This window comes from Euleptes europaea, chromosome 14, assembly GCF_029931775.1.
Source record: "Euleptes europaea isolate rEulEur1 chromosome 14, rEulEur1.hap1, whole genome shotgun sequence".
NCBI lineage: Eukaryota > Metazoa > Chordata > Lepidosauria > Squamata > Sphaerodactylidae > Euleptes > Euleptes europaea.
Window position 1 is genome coordinate 36,154,640 of NC_079325.1, and position 22,867 is coordinate 36,177,506.

A 22,867-nucleotide genomic window follows, 5' to 3' on the forward strand; every position below is an offset into this window, starting at 1 on the left:
TTGATTTTGGGGGGGGGGGGTTGGCTTTTGAAAAGTAAGTTTTTCTTCTCTGCTGGCAGCTCACAGTTAGCAGTGTTATTTCAGGAAACACTGGCTATGAAATTAGGTTTGTTTAATAATTATAGCAAGTACCCCTGGAAGGTTTTTTTTGCAGTTTGTCCATTTTGCTTCCGCTTTTCGTTGTTGCTATGCCTGAAGAAGAATGGCAAGGGGAAAGGATCAAATTCTTTTAAGTCCCCCTTGCTTAGTTGGCAAGAATACATTAAAAATCCATGTGTGTAGCAAAAATGAAATGGGGTTTCTTCTTGAACCATAAAGACTGTTGAAAATTTAAAGTGTGGATGCCATATTTGGTATGCTTAGCTATGGTCAGGAACAAATATTTAGGCATAGCTGGCTTGTTTGTGTAGGTCACCAAAAGGGATGAAGATTCTTCTCTGATGCAGCTGAAGGAGGAATTTCGCAGTTACGAAGCGTTGCGCCGGGAACATGATGCTCAGATTGTCCACATCGCTATGGAAGCGGGACTTCGGATATCGCCAGAGCAGTGGTCGTCCCTCCTTTATGGTGACTTGGCCCACAAATCCCACATGCAGTCCATCATCGACAAGGTGAGCTGTGGCTTTAAAGTGGCTGCGTTTTCTTGCCCCAATATGACACGTCTGGTGATGAAGCTGCATAGGGCAGATTATGAGCTGAGAGGCCCAGCCTCTCATCACTGATCCTCCGTTTATGCAACCTGAAGACACCTCCTGCACTCTTATAATAAATTTCTTTTTTAAACCATCTCTTGTTGCGCATCTAAGCTTCATGTCAAGCCAATAACACCCCCATCTTAAAATACAGATTTTAGAGAATTCAGTCTTTCATGAGCAGCTGTAAAGTTTTCTTCATATCATGCAGATCGCTAACACATTTCTTGTCTTTAGCTTCAGTCCCCAGAATCCTTTGCAAAAAGTGTGCAAGAGCTGACAATCGTTCTGCAACGTACTGGTGACCCTGCAAATTTAAACAGGCTTCGACCCCATTTGGAGCTATTGGCCAACATAGATCCTAATCCAGGTATGTGAGTGATGTATGTGTATACATGTGTATACATTTATCTTAAGAAAGGAGAGGGGTATTCTTGATTTCTCCTGTGGAATTCCTCTCTCCTGGGCTTTGCTTCACCTGTGCCAAGATATGCCGTTGTCACGTGGAATAATCTACATATTATTTCCTGTCCAGGAGTGCCTTCCATATAGAAATGTTGTAATGTGGGATACATCATAAGAGTAGCACACAAACAAGTCAGAGTTTTTATCTTAAAGCTTTTTAATGGTCTGCTTCTATTTTATGGATAGTTTTTATGCTGCTTATGTCCAATGGCTTGTTTTTAATGGCTTATCTTTAGCGTTCTGACGTGGCTTTAATTGTAAGCTGCCTTGAGCAGGACTCTGAAGAGGTGGCGTAGAGATATCCTCAGTCAATGAATAAATATGCCCTAACAGTTGCATGAGGAACGCTTGTCACTGGCTGTTTAAAATGCTTATTAACTTGCTTTCTATTCTGTCTGGGTAATTCTGAACTGATTGACAAGGAGATCTCAAAAAACAGTCTTGCCTTTTAAATTGTTTTCAGCCTCTTCGGAGAGAAAACTCTTAGGCAGATTATTTGCCTTTCTCAGAAACATCAGAAAGTATTCCTCGTGTGGAACATTGCTCTGCTGTTTCTGCATTTATCAATTATTGTATTTATTAACAACATTTGTACTCCGCTTTTCAAATGAGTGGTTCAAAACATCTCCCAGCAGAATAGAAACATCCAGTAGAATTATTTTGTAAAATTCAGCAAGATAGCAAGGTGGATTCAAAACCAAAGCCAATTAATCACAGGGCAGCAAACACACATATACAATTGGTTCTTGTAGGTTATCCGGGCTGTGTAACCGTGGTCTTGGTATTTTCTTTCCTGACGTTTCGCCAGCAGCTGTGGCAGGCATCTTCACATATACAATCCCAACAACCGATAAATCATAGCCACAGAACTTCTGAATATTTTGGTTATGCCTGCACTAAACATTTTCCAAAAAGAATTTTGCTCAGTTGAAGGCAGCATTTGTTTTGAATATTGAAATCCATGGAATATTGACTTGCTTTTTCTTCCTCCCTTTTCCTGGTCTTCCAGATGCAGCATCTCCAACGTGGGAACAGCTGGAGAATGCCATGGTGGCTGTGAAGACGGTAGTCCACGGCCTGGTAGACTTCATTCAGAACTATAGTCGGAAAGGCCATGAAACACCACAGGTGATTACGTCAGTGCTCGGCACAGGTTGTCCCAGACAGTCAGTGGAGTTTTCATCAAAGCCATCCTTGTTCTGTCTTGTTAGTAGATGATGTGGGAAACACTGAATCCTTAAAGGAGATGGCATGTGCATATGGCATACCATCACTTCCTCAGAGAAGCTGGGTGGGAAGGGAATGGTGGATTCCACTGAATAATGGAGGGGAGGGGCTGTGGCTCAGTGGTAGAGCATCTGCTTGGCATGCAGAAGGTCCCAGGTTCAATCCCCCGCATCTCCAGTTAAAAGGACTAGGTAAGTAGGTGATGTGAAAGACTTCTGCCTAAGACCCTGGAGAGCCACTGCCGGTCAGAGTAGTCAATACTGACTTTGATGGACCAAGGGTCTGCTTCAGTATAAAGCAGCTTCATGTGTTCAGTGTACAAGTGAAAGAGAAGACCAAGGCCTGTTTTGTCAGTGCATGCTCGCTGTAACTAACTCTCCCCTGTAGCCTTGAGGTTTTGGGGGGAGGGCTAGGGTTAATCCCTCCTCTTCCCTGGCAGCTAGATCCAGAATCTGTGCTAATTTGGAGAATAAGCTTGTTTTTAAAAGGATTAGATCCATTTATAAAGAAGAATATGTCTGTAATTGCTTTTATTAGCTAGAATGACTAAATGAAAACTGCCAAAGGCAGATAGCTATGCATAAACTGGGGGATGGTGATCTCCTTCATTCCACAAGTAGGTGTCCAGAATAATCTGACTGGCTGTCATAAGAAAACGTAGTGATGGACTAGATCAGTGATGGCGAACCTTTTAGAGACCGAGTGCCCAAACTGCAACCCAAAACCCACTTATTTATCGCAAGGTGCCAACACGGCAATTTAACCTGAATACTGAGGTTTTAGTTTAGAAAAAACAATTCATACATTAACATCTTTTGTCTTAAAAGAAAAACACAATAACAGAGTTTCACAGGTTAATTACATGCTGGGTAAGTGGGTGTTCCTCTTTTAGTAGGGGATTTCACTGAAAGGTGGGAGGCACCGCAAAGCCCGTGCTGAGGCCCGAGCGCTCTGTTCCCTCCAGCTATGCCACGCTGTGAGCTATGCTCCCCTCCAACCTAGCTCCTCTCCAACCCCACCACAGGAATCACCTTTGCCACAGACTCAACAGGCTGCCGTCCACGCAGCACCCTCTTGCCACATGTGAGCCGCCCTGCCGCATGTGACAGGGGAGGGAGGAAGCACTCCCATTGGGCTGCTGGGCAGAGGGGCGTTGATGTGAGAAATGCCCTCAGGCGCGTGTGGAGAGGGGGAGGGGAGCAGCCCGGCCCTGCTTCACTCTGGCTTTCTAGTAACGAGCTCAGGCGAACTGGGGCGACAGCGCACGTGCCCACGAGAGGGCTCTGAGTGCCCCCTCTGGCATGCGTGCCATAGGTTCACCACCACTGGACTAGATGGACCTGGGCTTGGTACAGTGGGACAGTTCCGATGCTCTCTGCCTCCTCTGGTTGCTCCTTGTGCTATTAACCCACAGGTGCCAGCCCCCAGCAGATTTAGGAGTCACAGGTAGGCCGTAGCTCTTCTAGTTGTTTTCCCCCTTTTTCTTTCATCCTCTGTGCCCCATTTTTGGTTACTGCCTCCAAACATAGGATGCACCACATCTGCTGCTACAGCAAGAAGTACTTGTTTTGTTTCTGTCTGTTTAAATCAGTGGAAAGAGTAGCAACGCTGGTGGGTGTCTTCCAGGCCGCACGTAATCAGCCATATCTTTTTTCTCCTCCTCCTTGTCTTGAAAGCCACAACCAAATAGCAAATACAAAACCAGCATGTGCCGGGATCTGCGACAACAAGGCGGGTGTCCGCGTGGGACAAACTGCACATTTGCTCACTCTCAGGAAGAGTTGGAGAAGTAAGTAGTGGGAGGAAAGCTGCTCTTCTTTTCCACTTCCCATGGATTCCTGACCTTCACAGGGTTCCCTTGACAAACCAGAGACCCTCCTTGAAAGCGGAAGTGTTCTTAATTCCACCTATAACTGCATTGAGCTGCTTGCCTGCTGTATGGCAGCTGGGTAAGGAAACACTGCCTAGGTTGTGGTGGCGGCAAACTTTTCCTTAGGGTGGCAGCTTTTTCAAAGAGAGCTGAAGGCTTGTGAGACATGCGCTTGCCCCACTTCTCCCTCTGATTGGCAGGTTTGGCAGGCTGCTTCCAAAACCCATTTGATCCAAGGTGGTAGTGGAGAAAAAAAAATAGATGCTACACAGGTGGGAAGGGAAGGCACTCTCATGTCACTTTCAGCTGTCTTAAAAAAAGGTTGTCTGTTTCCACTCTTCAAATAGTAGCTCCCCAAAATCCAAGAACTCTAAAGCAGACTGGAATAGGAGCTTTGCAGCCTTTTTCAAATTGCCACCTTCCCTCTTACTGTCCAAATCCTTCAGTTTGACTGCTTCTAGAGGCCGGAGGAAACTAGGTCTCTTCCTCTTGCTTGCAAATGATTTCCCTCCCAAATTCAGCCGCCCAGGGAGATCTCGTTTTCTTTTCCGAAACTGTAGGTATCGACTGAGGAACAAGAAGATGAGTGCCACGGTAAGGACCTTCCCGCTGCTAAGCAAAGCCAACGTAACCAGCACTGTCGCCACCACAGCAGGAAGTGTTATTTCCATCATAGGAAGCGCAGAATCGGCAGGAAAGATAGTTCCTAGCACCAACGGGATCACGAGCCTGGAGAGTGGCCTGCCGCAGCTGATTCCACGGTGTGCCGACACCTCTTCCCTACGAGTTCTGGAGAGTGTGAAGAAAGCAGGGAAGGCTGGAACCAACAGTCAGAATGTCGCTGGATCTCCAACAGATCCCCTGCTTGAAAAGTACGTGTTAGTGTCAGAAAGCCAAGCGCATCACAGGTGTTTATGGAGCAAATGGTTCGACTCAAGCAAGTCAGCCAGGCTGTGTCCAAGCAGAAAACAAAGCCCATTTTGGAACAGGCATTTGTGCCTCCTCCCCTGCAGGGAGTTTGCCTTTTCTGAGATGGTGCTTCCTAAAACGCTTGTGTGCAAGATATAAAATCAAAGAAAGTGGTTTTTTTCCTTTAGAATTTTTGTCTTGGTTCATGTACAGAACTGATAAATCAATACATTCAATATAGTTAATTAATATTTATTTAATTGCATGACAGTTCTAACTTGATCTCCCTCCCCCCCTTTTTTTTTTTAGTAAAATTGGTTCTCCACCAAAGACTCCTGTCAGTCAGGCAGCAGCTGCCTCAGCGGGCCCACCTCCTCCTCCTCCACTTCCTGTTGGCACAGAGATGGGCTCTGTGCCCCCCAAGTCCAGCCCTTTCGCACCAAGAGTGCCTATCTACCCTCCACGCTCTGACAACCTGCAGTATTTTCAAGATCCCCGGGCCCACTTGTCCTACGAAACCCCACAGTACCCACAAGCAGGTGAGAAGCGGATGCAGAGGGAGGCAAGGGGTGCCTAGAAATGGGCATGTGTATAATTATAGCAGAATTTAGTGGTCTGAACAGGGTGGGATGACTGGGATGGCTGCTGTTTACTTTTAATTCTGTTGCTGTTAGTGCTTTAGTCTGTTTTCACTACTGCTCTCCTTTTTGTTGAACTCAAACAAGAAAAAGAATTGGTTTTTATATGCTGACTTCCTCTGCCACATAAGGAAGAATCAAACCGGCTTACAACCGCCTTCTCTTCCCCTCCCCACAACAGACACCCTGTGTTAGGCAGGGCTGAGAGAGCTGTAAGAGCTGTGACTAGCCCAAGGTCACCCAGATGGCTTCATATGAAGGAATGGGGAAACAAATCCAGTTCACCAGATTAGCCTCCGCTGCTCATGTGGAGGAGAGGGGAATCAAACCCGGTTCTCCAGATCAGACTCCACCTCTCCAAACCACTGCTCTTAACCACTACGCCTTGCTGGTTCTCTCTTGTCCATTTAAGTTTATGTGCTGCTTCTCCAGAGACCTTGCTTGAGGTGATTCACAATAAAACCATAAAAAACAAAACATTAAAATTAGCAAGACATAAGATCAGCACAAACCATTTAGCACCCTATAAAAAGATTCCCATAAATATCCCTTGGGGCTAGCAGCAGGGCATAAAAACAATTTAAAAAAACCTCTTAATTAAAAGCCTAAGTAATTTTTATTATTTATTTATTTAAAATATTTATATCCTGACTTATTTTCTTGGGCTCAAAGCAGCTAACAATGCAACAACAAGTTGCAACGACATAAAACATAGAAATCTGTTAACCGATCAAACATACTGCCATTTAAGAATGCACAGAGATGTTAAAACACAGCGCTAGTTCTGCTGAAACAGTTTGCTGTCCTCTGAAACTGTCTTGCACACCTTCTTAAATGTAGCCAGTGAGGGTATCCTCTGTAGTGTCCACTTTGGTACACCATTCAAGAGGAGAGGACCTATCCCACATAAATCCCATGTCTTGGTTGTAGCTGTGCAAACAGTCCTAAGAGCAAGCAGCACAAGGAGGGAGCTGTCTGAGGAATGTAACTGGCCCATAAGATTATTCAAGGAGATGAGCATGGAGGCCCTAGGTGGTGAAGAACTCTAAAGATAATGACCAGCACTTGAATTGGGCCCAGAAGCAAACAGCTAATCAGTGTAGTTTGATGCAGCACTGGGGTGATATCTTCCAAGTGGCTGACCCCTGACAGCCACTGTATTTTGTACCGGTTGAAGTGTCTGAGCCGTCTTCAAAGGCAGCCCCATGTAGAGCATATTACAGAAGTTCAGTGTGTAGGTGACAGTAGCATAGATCAGCATGGCTAGGTCTGCAGAGTCTAAATAAGGGACTAACTTGCAAGGAAGGTGTAACTGAAAGAAGGGACTCTTAGCAACAGCGCTGACCTGTTTATCCATCAGCAAGGCTGGGTCCAAGAGCAGCCCCCCAAGGTTTTACTTTGTACTACCAAACTTGTACTAACCCCATCTAGATTTGGTAAATCAGCAGCAAACGCTCTACCTTTCCAACCAGCATCACCTCCATTTTGTCTGGATTAAGAATCCCTCAGCTACTTGACCACAGCCTCAAGACACTGGCCCACGATCTTCACAGCTGCTTCTGGAGACTTGGATAGTGAGATATGAAGCTGGGTATCAGTCATCTTGCCCCAAAAAAGGGGGAGGTTGGACACAGGTTGATAATTGCCCATATCCCCTTTATCCAAAGGAATTCTTAAGAAGAGTTTTAGTCGTACCTTATTTCAGCCCAAAAAGAAATGTACAAGGGGTAAATTGTACTGATCTGCATGCATATTTTGTTCTCTCTCCTTCGCAGTTCAGTCTGTATAGGAAATGTGTGTGTTCTGTGGGTGGCGCTACAGCTGGTTATTTGTTGATAATAGACAGGAGTTATACATTAAGGGAACATCTCTTATTTTAGATTATGTTTTCAAAAATAATTAGAAGAAAATGCTGATTGCTCGTTTAGATGTATGTCAAGAAGGGAAAGATTCGCATTAGGCCTGTGTTCTAAGCAGATGCCTGGATTTTACGAAGGAAGTCAAGTAAGCTGTGTTGAAACTGGGGGCAGCAAAAGGAGCTCTCTGGTGCCCCATCAGTGCACCCAACAGAACAAGTTGGTGCATTGGATGGTACTATTTCAGACTGCCTGGGGGTATGTAACTTTTGAATGATTTACTTAAAACAAAACAAAAAAACCCTGCAAGTAGAAAATAACTACAACAAGGGAGCAAGATCAGTCGTAATACCTGCTGTGCTAGTTTTTTACTTGCAGGGAGAATTTGTTTTACAATAGAAGTGTGATTCCCAACCATCACCACCACCATGCAGACACCTGCATCCTGAAGAGGTATAGTCCGTTCTGTCACCTCATACTGCTACGTATATAGACAAGCTTAGACATGTGTGAAAGCCTGGATGATGACGAGAGAGAAATAAATATCTCCTCTTTTCTTAGGATACTACCCACCACCACCAACTGTCCAGGCCGGTGTAGGTCCCTGCCTCCCTCGCTTTGTTCGGTCCAGCAACGTTCCAGAGCCCCCACTTCCACCTGCTTCCATGCCCTACAGTGACCATTACAGCACTTTCCCCCCTCGAGACAGGCTGAGTTCTCCTTACCAGCCTCCACCACCGCAGCCGTACGGGCCAGTCCCTCCTGTTCCGTCTGGAATGTACGCCCCCGTCTATGACAGCCGAAGGATTTGGCGGCCGCAGATGTACCCCCGGGATGACATCATCAGGAGTAACTCCTTACCTCCCATGGATGTTGTGCACCCCTCAGTCTATCAGACCTTTTTGCGAGAAAGATACAACTCCTTGGACAGCTACTATTCCATGGCCTGCCAGCTGTCAGCTGAGCAAAGGACAGTGCCTTTGTCAAGGGTAGGTGCTGTGTTGGTCTTCGAGGCTTCGGTCCTCCCATGCTGAGACTTATGACTAATTCTAACCTATTACTGGGTGTAAAGGCCAGGGAGAAGGAAGGCCAAGTCAGGTATGTAGCCAGCTCACAAGGAGCAACAAGAGGGTGGGGCTGTGGCTGAGTGGCAGAGTGCTTCCTCTGCTTTGCATGTAGATGATCCTAGGTTCGATCCCTGGCACCTTCAGTAAAAAGAATCTAAAAGAGCAGGTGTTGGACAATAACTTTCTCTCCCTGAGACACTGAAGACAAGCTGCCAGTCAAAGCTAGATGGAGCTACTTGATATAAAGCACCTTCATGTGTTCATAGGGGTCATGGAGCACTGCCCTCTTGCTAGAAGTTTCTTTGGTGGTGAGACTGACCTCCCTGCAGGCCCCTCTTTTGTCTCCCAGGCTCGCAGATTCCCCTGGGTTAAAGATTTTGCTGCAGGAGACCAAGTAACTCTCACTATCTGCTGTCATTTCCCAGCTCGGACCCGCTGTGGGCTTGAGTCCCACCACACATCTGGGCGTAGGTGTTGTGGGTCACAGCCATGTTTTCCAGGCAGAGTTAACCACCAGCACCTCTTCCTGTTTGGAAATTGGGCACTGACAGTTCTTGTGTTCAAACAGCTTAGTTCTCCTGACCGGCATACAGCCTTCAAGGAGCTATTTGGTTACACTTTTGGGGGAAGCGTTTTGAAAAAGCACAGCTAACCCATCCATAGTTAGGGAGAGTGCCTGTGTCCTTTTATTTTCTCCGATATAATTGACATCAGGAGAAGTTAGGTCTTTGCAGGTGTGTGTGTGTGTGGGGGAGGTGATCCTTACTTTCTGATTTCTTAATTCAGCCACTGAATGAAGCTTCCTGCTTGCATCTGATACAAGCTGCTCCTTGTTTGTTTCGCTGATTGGCACCTTCTTTTTAGGAACCTTGTGGCCATTTGAAGCCCACTTACGATGACCCACTAAGGAGGAAGCCAGAGCAGTGGGCCCAGTGCCATGCACAGAAGACTCCCCTGGTATCCTCTGCCCTTTCCACGGCTACTCAGTCTCCGACACCGCCTTCCCCACTATTCAGCGTAGACTTTAGCACGGAAGTAAGGCACTGAAGCATCAGGGTGGGAGGTGGCACCCCTGTCGTATCCTCTAACCCCAGCTGTGTGGAGTCTTATGTTCCCACACCCACAATGAAACACACTGTTAGTACAGCTGCATTTTGTCGCATTCATCCCTTGTTACTCTTGCATCTCCTCTTCCTGTGTGGACTCCCTCCATTTGTCAAACTCCTTGGAACAGATCTTTCAACTTGCTGTAAAATGCCACCTAATATATAAATAATCAGAAAGGAGGCTAGCTCACAAGCTGTTGGTGAGATTGGGTAGTACTTCACATTATAATAAGGAATGGATCTTTTCTTTGTCTTCTGTTCCCTGCAGTTCTGTGAAAGTTCAAGTGACTTAAGCAACACCAAGTACGAAGACAACCGCCTTTCCCACTACTCGCCGTGGTCCTGTGGCACAATCAGCTCTTGCATAAGTGCCATCGAATCGGAGCCCAAGGATGTCATTGCCAACTCCAGTACGGTGCTCATGGTACGGCAGCTTTGTTCTCGATCCTGTCGTGTTTAATAGCCAGCCGCCGATACAATACGGAGAGCTTTCTTGTAACCACTTTATTTCAACCTGGCAGAGCCCATGGCTGTGAGCAGAGTATGTGCTTTGCGTGTAAAAGGGTTCCTGTTCCGTCTTTGGCATCTTGTGTCGTGGAAAGATTTTTTTTTTTGCCTGACACAAGCAGGACCTGCAGTCAGAGAGGCAGCTTCCTGTGTTACATGCATGCGTGCATGGTGATTCCTGTACTGTCCTTAGCATTTCCAGATAAAGGATCTGGAAAAAACAGAAAAGACGTTTCTCTGCCAGAGACCCTTGAGACATGCTGCCAATCAAAGGAGACAAGAGATCTTAGATGGACCAGTGTCAGGAAGCTTCACATTTTCGTTATATGATCGGCTGTGGCCCCTGCCCTTCTCCATCTGCAGTGGGAAGATAATTGCACCTGCAGCTCTAACAGCCCAGACTCATCCGATCTCATCAGAGCTTAGAAGCTAAGCAGGATTGGTACTTGGATGGGAGGCCACCAAGGAAGACTGTGGGTGCTATGCAGAAGAAGGCAAATGGAAAACCCCCTCTACTGATCTGTTGCCTTGAAAACCCCATGAGGTGGAACTTCTTGGGGTTACCATGAGTCAGTTGCGACTCGACAGCACGCTTTACCTTATTGTAAGGATTATTAAGAGCTGATTCTCTTGTTATGAAGTCCACGTGGCCAGTCGACATATGGGCTGCTTCCACAGAGATGTTCTCTCCCTTTGCTTCAAATCTGGAGTGAAGTTTTTGTTAGCATTCACATGATGTCATCCTTTAATTATCCAGGTTTTCACTCATCCACAGCTTGCTGTTTTATGAAAGAACACAGTCCAAGTGTACTAGCATGCTGTCTGGATTGAAAGGTGCACATTTTCCAAGGCCCTGCCAGCATCAGTGCCATTTTCCTTCTGTCAGCTCTTGCTGTGTGGAAGCAGCAATGTTCTGGGAGTTCCCTGCTTAGGGAATTAGTTTGGATGGAGAGGGTACTTAAGCCTCTCCCCCTCCCTCACCATTTTCCAGACCTAAAACATTTTGGGGAACCGCTGTTTGCTCCACTGGGAAAATTTACCCCCGAGCCATTTCAGATTGGGACAGCTTCTGCACCTTCTCCCCATGTCCCACAGCCCTGATCCAAATTGGGCCTGTGCGTGCCATAGAATTGAGTTCCGAGAAGGGGAGCTCCCTTCTGTGAAACTCCTCACAGTGGCCATTGAGGGCTTTGTAATGTACAAATCTATCCTGAGATAATGCAGGTGAAATTATTTGAATGTACTGATGCAAGATAATAAATGATACATATTGTTTAATTTACACTTCAGTCCTAAAGGCGCAAAGTGTAGCATCAGGATTGGTACTGAATGCTGCAGTCAGTCTGGAGACCATGACTTTGCCTTTTCTGTCTGGCATGCACAGGATCTGGACAGCAGTGACATGAAGAGGCGGGTACATCTCTTTGAAACCCAACGAAGGCCCAAGGAAGAAGACCCCATAATTCCATTTAGCGATGGGCCTATCATCTCCAAATGGGGCGCAATCTCCCGTTCATCTCGCACGGGTTACCATACAACAGATCCAATTCAGGCCACTGCTTCCCAAGGAAGTGCTACAAAGCCAATCAGCATGTCAGGTACAAGCTATGTTGGTTTATAGCCTTGGGTAGGTATAGAGGGGGGTTGCCACCATGACTGGAAATACAACAGCAGAGGCCAGGGGTGGTAATTTTCTCTTCCAATAATTGTTTGTTCTTTTGTCTCTCACAGATTATATCCCATATGTCAGCACTGTTGATTCAAGATGGAGCTCCTATAGTTCAGATTCTACTTCATCAGCACCCTTTATAGAACGGTAAGCAAGTAGGATCACAGCTGTCAGCAATCCTTAGAGATACAGGGCTGATTTTCGCAAGGCTGTCTGTCTCGGAGCAGAACCTACAAGCCACTTATTCTACCCTTGACCCTAAGCCCATTCATACTACAGAAATGAGGGATACCAGGCTGTGTGTAGATGCTGCAATTAGCACAGACTCCACAGTTCCTCAGGCAGCTTTTGCATGTGAATGTGGCATTTTAGTCAGTACATTCTCTCATAGCAAAGGCAGGCTAAGGCTAAAATCAGAAGGGTCGTGCAAAGCACAAGAACATAGCAGTGCTATTGTAAGTCAGCCTTTGATTCATAAACCAGGCACAAGCACATGTACAACTGGCACATGTTAATAATACTTACATAGTATACTGTTTTCCATTATTTAAAGCACTTCATATACATTTTCTTGTAATCCTTACAACATGCCGGTAAGATAGGCCAGACTTATTCTCCCCCATATTGCATCTGGGAGTCTAAGGCTGAAAACAGAGTCACTTGCCTAGTGTCAGCTAATAGGGCTGTGGCAAAGGTGGGATTCAAATGTGTGTCTTGTCTGATTAAGAAAAGTGTTCATATGGATGATCTGCTCTGCCAGTAGCCTACTTAATTTGGAGTGGGTTGGGGAGGAAGAGCAGGGACACCCATCAGTCTCTGTGCTGCACTTTGGTTTATATATCATGTGAATTGTAACCCTTTAACCCTTCCTTTTCCAAGGGACCGGTTCATAGTTACTGATATATCTGCCCCAAGAAAGCATTCCAGCACTGGAGATCTACTGAGCATCGAACTACAGCAGGTAGCTTGTTCCTGCAACTTCATACTCAGCATTGTCATCCCGGATTTTTGTTAGTCAGTTGGGAATTGCAGAGAGAAGACACAGAGTAATTAGTTCTCCTGTGCAGCCTTTTGCTGTACACTGTGTGCTTACCAAGGTCACTTTTATTAGCTGCAACTTGTCTGACTTTCCAGCTCAGTTTGCTACGTTTTGCTCTTCCCTGCAGGCCAAAAGCAACTCATTGCTACTTCAGAGAGAGGCAAATGCTCTGGCCACGCAGCAGAAATGGAGCTCTTTAGATGAAGGCAGCCGCCTCACCTTGAACCTTTTGAGCAAAGAGATTGATCTGAGAAATGGAGAGGTAAGGAGACTGGGAGTTGGTGGGCTGTTGATTTCTTATGGGAGTATGTGATAGTTCGTAATAATGGGTTTAAATTGCGGGCGGGAAGGTACTGGCTGGATATTAGGCAACATTTTTTTAAAGTAAGAGTTGTTCGACAGTGGAATCAACTACCTAGGGAGGTGGTGAGCTCCCCCTCACTGGCAGTCTTTAAGCAGAGGCTGAACAAACACTTGTCAGGGGTGCTCTAGGCTGATCCTGCATGAAGCAGGGGGTTGGACTAGATAACCTGTATGGCCCCTTCCAACTCTATGATTCTGTTATTCTATGTGATGAGCTGCCATGCCATAGTTGAACACATGAATCTGACTTCTCCTGAATCTGACAATTGGTCTGTCAAAGTCAGTATTGTCTGCTGTCCAGGGCCTTGGGCAGAGCTCTTTCACATCACCTACCACCTGATCCTTTTAACTGAAGACGCTGGAGATTGAACCTGGGACCTTCTGCATACCAGGCAGATCAGTCTATTGCATTTTTATTCTGCCCTTTTGCCAAGGAACCCCGGGTGAATGTATGACTCTCCCGTCCCCCTCCCATTGTATCCTTACATCAGCCCTGCGAGGTAGGTGACCCTGAGAGAGAGTGGCCAGGGACACCCCAGAAGGATTATGGCTGATAGGCAATTTAAACATGCGTCTCCCAAGTCCTCGTTCAACACTGGCATCCTGTTGGCTCATCTGTCTCCACACTGGGTTCTTGTCCTGAGTGGCACCTGTGTGTGATCTCTACCTGTTTAAAAATCTTGTGTGTTGTTTCCCTACCACCATCACCCCCAGACTGACTACACGGAAGACGGTGCAGACACAAAGCCAGACCGAGACATCGAGTTAGAGCTTTCAGCCCTGGATGCTGATGAACCTGATGGGCAAGTGGAACAAATGGAAGTACGGAAGCCTTTCACTTTGCTGAACTTTGCATGGGGTATTTTCCTTCTGTCTTGTCTAAGGAATTCAGAGCAGGTGGCCATGCTGTTAAAATATGGAATCAAAACGACCTGGTGTCAGCCCGATCCCAGCTGCCAAAGCAGCTTTTTTTCTGATACTTTCAAAAATTACCCATGCTTTAACTGTCCAAGCAGAGGAAATCCTATGTTTCTTAGAACAACCACAGAGAATGCCATTTAGTCATCTCCATAATAATGATATTTTGCATTTCTCTAGTGCTTTCAGCGTTCAAAATGCTTCGTGTAAATTATCATAATAATCCTTACAAACAGCCTTGTAAGGTAGGCTGGGTATTTTATTGGGGGGTGGATGCTAAATGAGAGTGGCTTGCCTAATGCTATCAAGTGAGTTTAGAGCAGAAGTGAGGTTTGCACCAGTGACCTTCCAGATCACAGCTCATTCTGTTGGCCACGATGTGAATGCCAGCTCTCTGTGTACTTCTGATCCCTATCAGGTCTGCAAAGCATGTCTGGCTAACTCCTCAAGCCCTGTCCTTCCCCCTCTCCACTGCACCCTTCTCTACAGTTTTCAGTACTACCATAATTTTATTTTAAGAGGTAGGAGGCCTTACTCTGAAGCTGTCATGGGTCACAGGTAAAGGACACAGGCTGACAAGGACAAAATTAGGATTGGCTTTTTACGTTCTATCTTCTCTCTTTAGGAGATTTTGAGCCTACAGCTTGGGATCAGCGGTCAAGATGATCATCTGTTCAATGGGTCAGCTCTGGAGAATGGCCACTCATTGGAGCAGTCCCAGAAGGAACCCAGGCAGCAGAAGAGGCCCAGCTTAGGTGAAGACCTTACTATTCTGTGAGTGTTAGACAAAACCAACAGTGTCTAATCTCTTTAAAGCTCTCTCTCGCATGCTCCCCTGAGCTCAGAAAGCATCAGTGGTGAGAGGTCTCTGCCCTCTCCCCTGACCCGTTCACTGCAATATCTTTACTGCATGCTGGACCACTCCTTTGGGCCCTCTCGCCCTGTTCTGGACCAGGCTGATAGCCCCCCCAAAAAATGAAACTGAGCACTGATAGTAGCTTCAGAGCTGAAAGTTAGGTCACACTGTTGGCAGTGCATCTGAATTGTGGTGGAGGAGTTTCCTATATGGTTACTAACAGATCTGAACATCTGCCAACCATTTTTTCCTCAGTCTTGTAAAGATTCAGCTTTGCTTGGTTTGCCTGCCCCTACCAAATGGAGAGTTCTGTGTAATTCAGGAGGTGATGCTCTTTTTTTGCAAACGGATGATGACCCGATAAAAGATGACTGGTTCATAGAAACTAGGAAAGGTCCAGCATGCCACTGAGTCCAACTCTTAACAAAAAAACAGGCTCTGTCTGGCTGAAGCATCCCAGAGAAATGCTACCTTTAAGCTCAGCTGACCTTGGTCATCAGAGCTGCAGGGTCAGGGCTGCAACTTGCCTGGGTTAAAGGCACCACTGAGTTTGTTAGTCACAAACTTATTTATTTTTGTGTGGATATAAATAGTGGCAACCACCTCGTTTCAATTTAGCAAGGGAGTTCCACAAAATGCTCTTAATGTAGAACATCTACTTCTTACCTATGTGGTTTGCTTCTCTCCAGAGGGCCAGGCAAACTCAGATGGAGAGATTGTCTCTTAAATTGTGGCTGTTTGATCACATGTGAGATGTGAGTGTACATACACACTGTGGTGAAATTCCTCTCTGAGGTTTGGGCTTCACAAACCCACACACACACACACACACACACACACACGTTTAGCTTTAAAGGTTTTTCTCTCTTCTAGCAAAAGACAGGCAGGAGGGGGGAAGTCGGTTACTCCCAAGCATCACCCAAGTACCAACCATCAAAGCTTTGGAAACACGAATGACCATCCTGGCTAGAGACAGTGAAATGGCCAGCTCACACTGTAGCTAGAGACTGATACCTAGAAGTTGGCACAGAGACTTGGCAGTGTGAGGGTCTAGGTTCCCAAACCTTTCGGGTCACCGCCTCCTTGGTTCCACAAGCTCAACCCCAGCACCCTCTACCCTATCCAACAAAACAGTTGGGGGGCCCACCTCTAGCACCCCCCGCTGTCCCCTTGCCTCTTAGTGCCCCCCTATGTAATCCCACTGCCCCCCAAGGGGTGGTACTGCCCACTTTGGGAACCACTGGTCTAGGTGGTTATCTTCCAGTAGCTCTCGGGAAAGGTTTCTTTGACCTACAAGGGGTGGGCAAACAGAGAGAATAAAATCCCTTGGCATGGAAGGAGAGGGGTCTGTTTTGGCTTATTCCATTTGGGGATAACTTGCAGGAGGGAGCTCTCATGTGCAGAGGAGACAAAAGGCTGGCTGACTGGATAAAGACTCCAAAGTAGTGGGAAGCTTTTAGCTAACTTAGATGTTAAAGAACCTGCCTTAGAACAAGATGAGCTAGGGTATGTATAGGGCTGAGGGGCAGAGGGTCACATGTTTACATATTTCCTTTGTATTTCTTGCTCAGTTGATTGCTGTGCGGACAGTATGTGTGTGGACATTTTATTTTTAACAAATTCTTTACTATTTTAAATGCTGGTAGTTGTTCTCCAGACCACTTATACCTCCACTGTTAAATGCATTAAAGCAGGCACCAAGGGAAGGGAAGTGTCAGTTGCTAAATCTCTGTTTCCCTGAAAGTGCTTAAGTGCAGTAAGCCATCCCCATGGTAACCATACCACTAATAGTAGGTGGGGAGGAACGGATACTAGGTAGAGCCTTAGAATGGCAATGCAGAAGGGAAGCTGGGATTACAGGCCCTCTTGGCAGGTAAATGACCATTTGGCGGCAGCATACCAAAGAAGAAGCGAAAGAGAAACCCCTCCAAGGGTCAGGCAATCTGGGAGAACCACGCATCACCAAGCAGAGACTCAGGATGGTTGCTGGGTTTCTAGATGCCTCAGAGGACTGCAGGGAGCAGCACTTGTGGATCAACAGAGCTGTCCCACCACACACACAAAACGTAATCTGTTTGGTTTTTGTCTCCTTTCTCTTCTCTTCATCCCACTTCCCAACCAGGGAGAAGCAAAAAACAATCCTGCCAGTGACTTCCTGCTTCAGTCAGCCAATGGCCTCCTGCACAGGCTCCCTGGCCATTACAACGTCCGTTGGCGTGGGCGGCCTTGTTCTCAAAACGACTCATGTTATGGTGGAAGGGAAAAATGACTTTTTAAGGCCAGTTGCAAATGGCAAGTTGGTGAACAGCTGAGAGGTGTTCTGCTTTCAAGCTTGTGACCATGCTATGGAAGCATCTACCCTTGCTTTTTATATATATATATATATATAATATATATATATTATATAATGTATATTTTTTTTAAGAAAATAATATTGGGGTCATCTATTTCCTGTGGACTCTTTGATACGTCAAGGCCCTCTCAAAATAGTGTTCTGGAAAAAAGAAAAAGAAATCACCAATTCTGCTAGGATCAGGTGTTCACTTTCCATGAGTGGTAGAAGTTGGACATTGTTTGACTTAAGCTTAAAGCAGCTTTTTAATGAGTTTGTAGAAGTCCAGGGCACCAGCTGAGCCATTCTTGTTTTAAAATGGCTTCCCTAGGGAAATTAATGAGTCACTTATTTAAGCCAGCAGGATCCTCAGGCGATGCACCTTGAGGAAGTAGAATTAACTTATTTTTGCCTCATTCTTGTTTCACAGGAGAGGAATTTTGCATCTGGCTGCAGCTGCTTGTTTCTCCAGCTGTGGAACCTTTGCATGAAACAGTGTGAGAGAGAAAGGAAGAGGGTGGGGTTCTTCTTACCATAAGACTTTTAATTCAGGGTTGATACAGTTCTTTGTTTTTGTGTTTTTCTCCCCGTTTTGCACTCCTACATTATATGCAGCAGTGCCTCACTTTGCATCTTCATTTCCCCCCCCAACCCCCCTCCATCTTTTTCTGCTTGGGGACTTGGTATTTCCATATATCAAGCACTTTGCCTGTGTACAAATTATAGAATGCAAAACCAAGTGCCTGAGTCTTTCCGCTTACGTGCTCTGTCTTTGACTGCTCCAAGTTGTAAGCTGAATTGCTACGTTCCGTTTTGATAACACAATGTGCTCGTTCTGTGGGCACTGTGCTGAGGAGGAGGTCCCTTGGCACAGTCCCCAGGTGACTTGGCATCCAGAGCCTCATGGATTCCCTGCGAAAACCTTGTATATGTTTGTGTTTGCACTGACTTAACAACACAGTATTGCTGTTGCTATACTTGATTAGCGGTTCTTTAGATGCGCCTGATGTTGTTGGTTATAGTATTACTGAGAATCCTTGGTAATTGGGTTCCTTACTGATTATTCAGACAGGGCCTTGAACTTATTAATAATATAGCTTTAGCTGAGCTTGTACAGAAAAATGAATAAATGTGTCCTCTGAAGATGTGACTGGGAAAGGAGAAAAAAAAACACCATTTGGTAGAAACTGTCAACTGAAATAATACATCACCACCCTCAATGTTAGCATTTGAGCCATTTTTTTTCTTATTTAACAAATGTGGCCACTCTGAAGTTAGAGGGGCAAGAGGACTCTGGCAAAATAACTTCTCCTAGTTTGCCCTCTGCAATTTCTTTCATAAGTTATCTTTTACGAGTTTTACAGTTCTCTCTCTCTTTTTTTCTAAATGTTTATTAATTAACTTCTGTGAAGTTGTTTACTCTGAAAAATGTACTGGAATATTTTAGCCAAGCGGAACTTCTGCCAGGTGTACTGTACACGAGGGCTATTCCTGCTAGCAAATGGCTTTAAAGGAAGAAAAAAAATAGACTATCATGTTGCTGGCAAACAGAGTTGTTAATATTCCGATTGCAGCTCTGGATGTGGGACAAAGCTTTTTGATAACCATCATGTGCACACTGGGGCCGGGGTGGGTGGGTCGGGACTGGCATTTCCCTGAGGGTTGCAGATGTAACTTGGATCAATTTTTTTAAATCTCTCTTATGACTCACAGGGTCATGAAAAAAAATATGTTGTACATAACTTAATACAAACTGAAAATTCAAGGACTGTTTTTTTTAAAATATATCTATATCTATATAGCTATATCTATATTCCAGTAATGTCGTGGAGGCTCTTGCCTACTTATTTAATACTAAAGCTATTTGTAAGTGACAGCCAAATACCGCCTCTTAAATTCCTTTGATTTCTCTAGCATCTTCTCCACCTTATTGCCCCACCTCACTTCTGCAGTGACACAAACAAAGCAACTGGAAATTGCTCGGAGCTTTTTTCTTGAAGTATCTCTTCACCTTACCTTGTGACTGTTAAGAGATTTTGATGTAGAATGTCACACGTTCATCTGCCACAGCTGTGCAGTCAATCTAGCTAGGCCATTCTGTATATATGAATTTATATATCACATTTGAAATGCTTCCAGAACAATTTAATTTGTGCTCTACATACCTGCAGTATATATATATGTATATGCAAACCGATATCTCTCTTACATGGATATTTAAACGGTGAGATTTTCCATGTTGAAGGTTGATGTAATTTTAAAAAATGCTATTTTGTTACAAAAATAGAGAAATATAAAAAAGTTTGAGAGATCCTTCTATTTTGCCCTCAGGGAAATCGTCCTCTGTGAACCAGAATGCCACCTCACATCTTCAGCCCAATCTGAGGGGTGGATGTTACAATACCTAAATAGCTCTTGCGTATTTTAACTTCTTAGTTTTAAATATGTGTAATTTTTTTTTTAAGACTGTGGTTGCGCTCTGCTGGACAAAGGGATTTTGAAGCAGTCGTTTACAAATCTTTGTCTGTTTCTCCACTGAGATTACATTAGCAGAAAACCCCATTCCTGTTGTTTACCAGCATGTGTAAGAATGAGCTCTCTTTTCATTTGATTAGTAGAAAAGAGCAAGAGTCCAGTAGCACCTTAAAGACTAACAAAAATATTTTCTGGCAGGGTATGAGCTTTCATTTTCATTTGATTGTTTGTCTGGTGATGGTAGCAAAAGACCCCCATGATACAGTCACTCTGTAGCAAGAAAAGTCTGTTCTGGGCTGTTCTTGAACTTTTGCTACTGAGGATCGTGGGCATAAGACCCCAGTGGCCATTCTTTAAACCATGTGCCATTCTTCGCTTTGAGCCTTAGCAACCAAACTTTGTGGTCTAGCCATGAAACTGTGTTCTTTGGAACCAGACGACAGAGCAGTTCTGGCTGAGAGCATGGGACAAACTCCATCTCTGGGGTCTGTACTAACCAGTATGCCTGTGTTTGGGACCAAAATGGTGGGTTGTTGGGGGGTTTTTGTTTTGTTTGGGGGTTTTTTGTTGTGTTTTTTGAGGCAGGGAACTGGACAGGTGTTTGGTCTAGAACTGGAGAGGTACTTAGGCCTACCCAAAAATCTGGGTCAGCTGAGAAAAAAAAGGCCCTGGCGGAAACAGGGGGAGACATATTAGGAGGCAGGTGGCATTTTTGGAGAAAGTTGTAGGGAGAATTACAGATTTCAGAGACCAAAACAAAAAAAAGTTGTGTCAGCGGGAAATTTACATTGAAATGTGGATTTCTCCCCTAACTTCTTTTGAGTTAGGATTTTTGTAGCTGGGTTTCCAGTGTGAAACATGGAGGGAGTGGTGCTAGTTACATTTGATACCTCCTTGTGTGCAAGAACAGCCAAGTGCCAGTTTTTAGCTGCTGTCCATCATGTCATTTAACAGTTGCAACTGACCTGCATTAACAAGGAAGGAGTGGCTTTGGATCAAGGGTGTACACCAAAGCAATGAAGGAATAGCTTAGCTCTGTGGACTTTCTGTGCAATCCTTGTGCATCACTGGACACCTTTTGCACTGCAATTGGCTTATTGCAGGACTTCTGTGCCAGCCCCAGCAGAGGCTGCACAGCAGCAGTGCCTAGCAGATTGTCTCTGCCGTTTGTCAGGAGTGCCACGCAAGAAAGCCAACAGCACACCATGCATTGTGCTAAATCCCGAGTCATTTACCTGGAAGTGTTTGGAAAAGATGGGCACTCGACTGTTGTTAAGCGTATGGTGCAGCACAGAAGATGCTCCTTTCGTGCGAGAGCCAGCCTGAGCCGACAGTAATCAGAACGGAAGTGCAGATAGAATGCTTCTATGTATTTATTTTTTATTAGGAACCCAGGCCAGTGGTTAGAAATGTTGTGCTTGCATTCTAAACACAGAAAGAGCACTGTTGGCTGTGTTCAGGACGGTATTGCTAAATAGACTCCATAGTATAGTATAGAAAGAGAAGAGGTGCTGACAACATTGGGGTCCTGTATTGTGAGTGGATTCCCCCCCTCCCAATATTTATTACTCTGGCACAATTTGCAAAAGTTTTGTTTTTTTAAAAAATCTGAGAGCATGCTTCCCTCATAGACAAAATAGCAAGGGGCAGCCACTGCCCTGCAGTAAACGTTTATTTCTTAGCCCCATGTATTTAGGAAGTTCTTTGATCTTTTGGAACTGGGCACTGCCAACAGAGAATGTGATGTGAGAGATAGACATGGCATGACGCAATGATTGAGTTGGGGGGGGGGGCAGCTAACTTTTCCCAGCTGGACTATCCAGCTAATTCCTTGACATTTGGTGGAGGGCAGAGTTTACAGTACACAGCTTTGCTGGCAAAGTGGTACATTTAAGGAATCCTTGAACCATAAGATAAGGGGATGGCTGAAGAGGGAGAGATGAAATTGCTGGACATCTCATCCCTAAAAGGTGCAAAAGCAAAAATTGTTCACACGTAACGTGTTTTTTTTTTTTGGTGAAGCTTTTAAATGGACACTTTATATATTTGACACAGTTCGAAATAAAAATAATTCTGGCTGCATTTATTTGAGCCAGAAACCAGGGCAAAGTACATTTGCACAGATCCCACTTGTTTATCCAGGGGAGCCCTCAGTTAGTCCAAGTCATGGGAATGCATGCATTTTCCTTAGCTGGGCGGACGAAACCATTATACTGTAGTTGTGATACAACACATGTGGCTTTTATTTGTATTGCCCCCACTCCCACTGTACAGCCACTCCAAAGTAGCGTGGTTAGCTTGCAGTATCTGCTGTCTGCATTTTATACCATATCCTGCATATTCTTTTCCCTGGAAGTTAAAAGGAAAAGAAAAAACTTTTTTTCTTGTTGCATTGATTAACATTTATAAACTTGCTTAGCCTAGAAAGTTTGGGAAAAGAGGCCTGTTTGTCAATTGTACAACCGGTTGTGAAGCTCAAGTGTGAATATTTTTACGTCTGTATTAGACATTTTCTTTCAAATCTATTGTTCGATTGCAATGTAAATGAAATATAAGATGGTGTACACCCATCATGTATAATAAAGCAGACACCATCGCTACGATGGATTTAATGCTCATTTTTAATGGTGCATTCTCAGCTTCTATTTAAAAATATAATTTTAAAAAATCTGTAAAATGGGGGATATATTGGGGTGGTTGGGGGGATGAATTCTATTCCATTTAGTTCCGTTTTAAATTTCTGAAATTGTTTTCCCTTTTGTGTTTATAGGAATAGGATTTTCATGGGAAAGCTAGACCATACGGTCTGTATGGGGGGGGGGAGGTTGAGAGATGGGGTGGGGGTGGGGTTGGGGCTTTGTGATTAGCCTGAATAGCA

General features: G+C 45.0%; 1 protein-coding gene and 1 non-coding gene across 3 annotated transcripts in view; both read left to right on the top strand.

The window, feature by feature from the left end:
- The window catches only part of RC3H2 (ring finger and CCCH-type domains 2), a 33,928-nt gene extending 16,027 nt beyond the window's left edge, over nucleotides 1–17,901 (top strand). The window contains exons 6-21 of one of the 2 annotated variants that reach the window (XM_056860044.1): nucleotides 411–611; nucleotides 930–1,062; nucleotides 2,167–2,285; nucleotides 4,061–4,173; nucleotides 4,815–5,126; nucleotides 5,473–5,702; nucleotides 8,219–8,646; nucleotides 9,589–9,759; nucleotides 10,099–10,254; nucleotides 11,722–11,935; nucleotides 12,069–12,153; nucleotides 12,886–12,967; nucleotides 13,173–13,307; nucleotides 14,123–14,230; nucleotides 14,952–15,100; nucleotides 17,305–17,901. In XM_056860044.1, the coding sequence (XP_056716022.1) occupies nucleotides 411–611; nucleotides 930–1,062; nucleotides 2,167–2,285; nucleotides 4,061–4,173; nucleotides 4,815–5,126; nucleotides 5,473–5,702; nucleotides 8,219–8,646; nucleotides 9,589–9,759; nucleotides 10,099–10,254; nucleotides 11,722–11,935; nucleotides 12,069–12,153; nucleotides 12,886–12,967; nucleotides 13,173–13,307; nucleotides 14,123–14,230; nucleotides 14,952–15,100; nucleotides 17,305–17,494 (2,826 nt within the window). In that variant the 3' untranslated portion in view covers nucleotides 17,495–17,901. The remainder of the gene's footprint in view (nucleotides 1–410; nucleotides 612–929; nucleotides 1,063–2,166; nucleotides 2,286–4,060; nucleotides 4,174–4,814; nucleotides 5,127–5,472; nucleotides 5,703–8,218; nucleotides 8,647–9,588; nucleotides 9,760–10,098; nucleotides 10,255–11,721; nucleotides 11,936–12,068; nucleotides 12,154–12,885; nucleotides 12,968–13,172; nucleotides 13,308–14,122; nucleotides 14,231–14,951; nucleotides 15,101–17,304) is intronic. The other variant, XM_056860045.1, reaches the window with a different exon arrangement.
- Nucleotides 661–747, top strand: LOC130487519 (small nucleolar RNA SNORD90). The gene has a single exon (XR_008933799.1). It is a non-coding gene; the product is annotated as a small nucleolar RNA SNORD90 (small nucleolar RNA).
- Nucleotides 17,902–22,867: the final 4,966 nt, after the last annotated feature.